At 38.3% G+C, this 6,060-nt stretch overlaps 1 protein-coding gene across 1 annotated transcript in view; it reads right to left on the bottom strand.

The window, feature by feature from the left end:
- Window positions 1-1,194: 1,194 nt before the first annotated feature.
- Window positions 1,195-6,060, bottom strand: part of PRTG (protogenin) — a 197,557-nt gene continuing 192,691 nt past the window's right edge. Inside the window, exons 19-20 of the mRNA XM_006894535.1 lie at window positions 2,120-2,224; window positions 1,195-1,599 (exon numbers count right to left, since the gene is read on the bottom strand). Coding sequence (XP_006894597.1) covers window positions 1,195-1,599; window positions 2,120-2,224 — 510 coding nt within the window. The remainder of the gene's footprint in view (window positions 1,600-2,119; window positions 2,225-6,060) is intronic.

Raw genomic sequence — 6,060 nt, 5'->3', positions numbered from 1 at the left:
ATTCACTCCTTTTTCAAAGCACTGATATGGAAAGAAGAGTAAATAAAAAGTACTAGATTCTCTTAAGAACTAAGAAAACACAACAGGTAGGGTAGGGTGGAAGAGCTCTGAATACTTATCTCTAAACAAAACCTGCACTTAAAAAAAAAAAAGAACCAAGAAAAAAATCTTTTGGTAAGCTAATGTATATTACAGTTATTGATAAACTCCAAGAAATGTTTAAGGCAACTTTTCTGTACTCTTGTCCCAAACATCTTCATGAATATTTAAAAGATATAAGGCAAAGAATTTTGTAATACATACTGGAAGGCACTGTTACTGTGATAACCTCAAAGTTTCTGTTTTGTTTTTACTGTCTAGTGTTGCATTTATCATTAATCTTAATATTTAATGAAATTCCTTCACCCTTTAAACATCTGCTCTATTTAATCTTTTTTTTTTCATTTTTTATGGGATTTTCAAATAACATTGGAAATTTGAGGGTGCTTTGCAAACTAGACAGTCCAGCCTTTGGCTGTCAGCCACAGGGGGAGGTGGAAAAGGCACAGCTTTTGGCAGGTTGAGATCTGGAATACAGCAGATAAAGCACTCAGGCTGTAACACTCAAAACATTGCCTTTTAGCAATTTTAGTCCCATTTTTGCTTCTTCTCAGTTGTTTAACAGTTATCACAGTCAGAGGTATTAAACCTGAACTATGCAGATGTCACAGTTTGTTTTGAAATCAGAGCTTCAGATAAACATTCTTACTCATCTACCTATATGACTCCTTTGATTAAACACGTTACATATGACACATAAGAGCAATGAAAACAAAATACTAGTAGGAAGTATCATTGGTTATGTAGCTGAAAAACACTAAGATAACAAACGAGGTAAAAAAGTTGCTTTCAGGGTTTGCCAACTGGCAAACTGAGGTAGATAGACAGCAAAGGGACTTTCAAGTCTTACCTTTGCTCCAGTGATATATTTTATAATCCAGTCAAAGATCTTGACTGTCTATTCACATTGCTGACAAGGAAACATTCAAAATATGCTGAGTTTAAAAAAAAAAACAAAAACACAAACCCAACCCAAACACATTCATAAAAGGTTGAAATACCCAGTAAGACATCAAGATTTCCACAGAAGGCTTTGGCTCCCTGTTCATTGTCCTTCGAACAGACTTACAGGTGGGGCTATATGAACATGGCAGTCTAGACTTGAAAATCATTCTTATCGAAGCACAGCACGGCAGATGGTGGCTGGGGAACTGAGGAGGAAGTCTGTACAGCAACTGACGGCCTGGCAGCATCTTCACACTTTCTCCTTGAGGGATCCCCACCTGAATCACGGCTGGTGAAGCAATTAGAGGTCGGAGGTGTGGTACTGATGACTGAAGACAGGTGTAGCTCATCATTGGACTCATGGGAAAACCTTCCAGAATCCCCAGTCTCATGGCTGCCTTCACTGTTTGCTGAATGCTCAGTATCAGCTGCACCACCAAAGGGCCTTGGGAAGCTGGCTGTCTGACCAGGAGAGCTTGGAGAGTCTTTGTCACTGATTAAAACAGTAGTACCTGGCTGGTACAAGCAAACTGCTTGAGAAAATCTTCTTGGAGGCTAGGCAAAAATACAGAAAACACTATCAGAGAAGTAATGTCTTCCAGTGACATTTATCAGTGATGATTATGTGCTCCTAGAAAACAGTAAGCCTAATTGTATATATTCTATATAGTCCGAGAAAGCAAACTGTTCAAGTACATGGGAGTAAAGCAGTAAAAAGGTTTTATAGATGAGTGGTTTCTTACAAAGCAGAAGCAGCAGGCCAAAATGACCTGGGGCAAGTGAAAGGTCAAAAACCTGTTTCAATGATTCTGATACATGGTTCTGCCTCTATTCCCTTCTCCACTGCACACCAATGCCACTTTTACTTGAAAATGACAGTTCTGATGACTATTCTAATTGTCATTACAGTATCACTCACCACGGTTCTCCAGAGAGTCATGCTTCAAATTAATAAACCCGTATCCAGCAAGAATTCAGAAATTAAAGCATTAGTTTGTACTTTCCTTTCCTTTTGATAGTCATTTTATGTACCATGCATGCATTGCCAAACCATTTTCTCATTTAGGTAGGTTACCTGCTCAGCTTTTGTCTTCTTAGAGTCTTGGAAAAAAAGCCATTTTTTCTTAGGGTTGCTTTTTATGATAGGGCCATAGCTATTAATTATCAGGTCAGTGCCTCCCTAGGGAAATAAAAGGAGAAAAGTTAAGCATCTTTTTCTCATAGATTTCAGTTTACATCAAATAGTAGACAACATTTTGAAATGTTAAAGAAAAAAGATCATAGACATCACTATTTTTACACAAGCAGCACACAACAAACACTTCTGTTATTGATAAAAAAGATAGATTAGTCTTAAAAATTATAAATATGCTCAAGTATTTGAGATAGTGTAATGATTTCAACAACTTATTTTCAAATGGTACATAAAGATATTGCACACCCATGTTTATTGTGGCTTTGTTCACAATAGCAAAGAGTTGGAAACAACCCAAGTGCCCATCAACAAACAAATGGATAGAGAAGCTGTGGTATATTCACACAGTGGAATACAATGCTATATTAAAAAAAACAAAGAACTCATGAAATATTATACAAAATGGGTGACCCTGGAGGACATTATGCTGAGTGAAATATCTTAGTCACAAAAGGACAAATACTATATAGTGCCACTGCTGTAAAATGGGACTGACATCATGGTTGGAGGGAACCTAAGAAAAGAGGGGATAAATAATGTATACTGTATTGAAACATACGAGGGAGAGAACTGTTTAAAAGGAATATAGGATTAGGTATTATTTTCATGACAATATTACAGAAAAAGAAATGCATATTAAAGTGGACAGTGGACTGAGGGGGAGATTATATAACAGAATTTTTTTTTTCTTCAAAGAGAAAAACAAATTGGGGAGAGGGCTGGACAGGAAAGAAAATGTGCAACTATGAATGAAAGTGGAAAAAATTAAATGGAAAGAATATTCTGTAAAAAATGTATATGTTGCATTAAAAATCATTAATAAGAAAGAAAATAAAGATAAATGTAGAGATATAAGATATAAGCAAATTTTACAAAACTTTTATAATTATATGGACACTCATTAAATTATTGTCAACTTTTATGTATGCTGGAAAAATTTAAAAAGTAGTTGGGCAAGTATGTGTTTAATTATAGCAGAAATTAATGAAGGGTCAACTTGCAGGAAAATCTCGAGAGGTGTGTCTTCAGGCTCCCACTTCCCTTTGTGTCCTTCCACTTTAGCTTTTCCTTTTTTCCAAGTCTTCTTCTGAGGTTCTCTTCCCATCCTTTTACACTTTCATTCCCAAACTCCTCTTACCATAGTGTAGTCTGTAGGGCTTCACACTGCTAATCTAAAGGTAGTGTCGCTCTAGTGACATGAATCTACCAGCTTCTCTATGGGAGAAGGATGTACAACCTCCTCCCATGTAGTTTACAGCCACCGAAAAGCCACTAAAGTCAGCTATGAGCCAGTTCCAAATTCAGCCAATGAGTTATGTTGTATTTTAATGCTTATTTACTATGTTATAGGATTTTCAATGGCTGATTTAGTGGAAAGAGGATACCACGCCTCTCTTCCAATGTACCTCTGGGAGGACTCAAACCTTCAATCTTCCAGTTGGCATCTCTTTGTATCACACAGGAGCACTAACTAGCACAATTCTCCTCTGACACACATGGGTTTACCATTTAAAGGTTTTAAGTTCTAATGTTTTAAATTAATTTGAAATAAGTTTAATTTTTTTAGAAAACAACGAAGTTAGGTTTGGGGTTTTTGGTTCTTTTTTTTTTTTTTTAAAAAAAAAGGGACAACATGAGATGTAGTGGAGAAATACAGAACTGAAATAATTGTTGTTAAGTGCCATGGAGTTGACTATAACTCATTAGTGACCCTATGAACAACACAAAATCAATGATTTACCCATACTACAAGTAGAGTATTAGATACAAATAGAGTTGTTCTTGTTGTTTGCCTTTGAATTGAGCACGACTCATAGTGAACCTATGAACAAAAGGCCTGAAGCTTTTCTATAACTACAGACATTTATAAAAGTTCAGAGTTTCTGGAGGCATGTTGTTTAGGAAGTAGATGCCACTCCTGTTTCAAATACAAATAGTACATCTGTACAACATAATTGGATAAAATTAAATATAAAAATTGCTTGAAATTTTGTTATTATTTTGGTTAGCAGATGAATGGTCTTAACTCTCTGTGAAATGTGGACTCTCCATTTTGTTATACTTTCACTATTCTAAATTTTTGGGAAGAAGACTACTTAACAGGGCTTCTTTATTCTTAGACATTTTTGAAACTACTCTCCAAATGCAAAAACTATTCATAACTCAAAGGGTTGCTGTTTGCTGTCAAGTTGAAACTAACCCATACCTGACTCTCCAGCATGTCTTCAGAAATTGTCAATGGCATGGAAGGAAAATGCCCATTCTTCTTCCAAGGAGCATCCAGTGGATTTGAACGATGTAGCTTTAGGGTTAGGCTGTGGACTGGCTAGTTTGTGAACACCTAAATTAAAGCCCATTGAACATGATTTCTCCTTTATCTAAGACTCTACCTTTTCTCTAACGCTATCCTTTGTTAGAACTGTTATAATGAGTTAAATTTATTATTGCAACGTCCTGATTTTTTTCCCCAAACCCAGATTTCAGAGACTATATAATAATGTAGGAAACTTTGGTGGTCGAGTGGTAAGGAACTGCACTGCCAAGTCAAAGATACATGGTTCAAATCCACCAGATTCTCCGCAGGAGAAAGACAGGCACTCTCCTGCTATGTGATTTACTGCCTCTGAAAATCTACTAGAGGGTCAGCTATAAGTTGGTTCCACCTTGATGACACACAAAAACACATAATGATGCACACTACCTAATGCTGCAATATGACTTAAATAATTTTAAGTTAGTGTTCACAATGCCTAACACTGTACTATTATTATAGAACTGTTGTTGTTATGATGTGCCGTCAGTCGCTTGCGACTCATAACGACCCTATGTACAACAGCTCTAAAGTCTGTTCTGTCCTGTGCCAATCTCACTGTCTCTGACATACTCATCCTCGTTGCCCCAGTCACCCAATCAATCCCTCTCCCAGAGGGCCTTCCCCTCCTGCGCCTGCCCTCCACCCTCCCAAGCATGATGTCACTCTCCAAGGACCGGTCTCTCCTTACAACATGACCAAAGTATGTCAGACGAAGCCTCAGAATCCTTGCCTTCAAGGAGAAGCCCAGTTTAACCCTCTCCAGGATGAATCTGTTTGTTTTCTTAGCAGTCCATGGCACCCTCAGCACTCTTCTCCAACACCAAAGCTCAAAGGCATCAATTCTCCTTCTGTCTTCCCTGGTCATTGTCCAGCTCTCTGACGCATAACAAGTGGTTGCAAAGACCATGGTCTGTACCAGACGCACCTTAGTCTCCAGAGATACACCGTTGTTCTTGAGTACTTTGGAGCGGTCCCTAACAGCAGACTTTCCCATTGCAATACGTCTTTTAATTTCCTGGCTGCTGGTGCCAAGAGTGTTGACTGTGGAGCCAAGCAGACTAAAGCTGTGAACAATCTCAATCTCTTCACCATCCATTCTGATGCTGCCTGTTGGTCCAGTGGTGAGAATCTTTGTCTTCTTGACATTGAGCCTCAATCCATACTGAAGGCTGCGGTCCCTGACCCTCAGCAGCAAGCGCTTCAGGTCCTCCTCAGTTTCAGCAAGCAGGGTTATGTCATTTGCATAACGCGGATTGTTGATAGATCTTCTTCCAATCCTGACACCACATTTCTCCTCATAGAGCCCAGCCTCCCGGATGATATGCTCTACATATAGGTTGAAAAGGTATGGAGATAGGACACATCCCTGGTGTACACCTTTCGCAATTTTGAACCATGCAGTGTTACCCTGCTCTGTTCTGAGGACTGCCTCTTGGTTCAAGTATAAGTTTTGCATTAGCACCATCAAGTGTTCTGGGATTCCCATTCTTCTCAGAGTCAGCCACAG

Source organism: Elephantulus edwardii, unplaced genomic scaffold (assembly GCF_000299155.1).
Source record: "Elephantulus edwardii isolate Elephantulus edwardi_28Jun2011 unplaced genomic scaffold, EleEdw1.0 scaffold00145, whole genome shotgun sequence".
NCBI lineage: Eukaryota > Metazoa > Chordata > Mammalia > Macroscelidea > Macroscelididae > Elephantulus > Elephantulus edwardii.
Note: the sequence above shows the minus strand (reverse complement) of the source record. Positions and strands in the feature narration are given on the sequence as shown.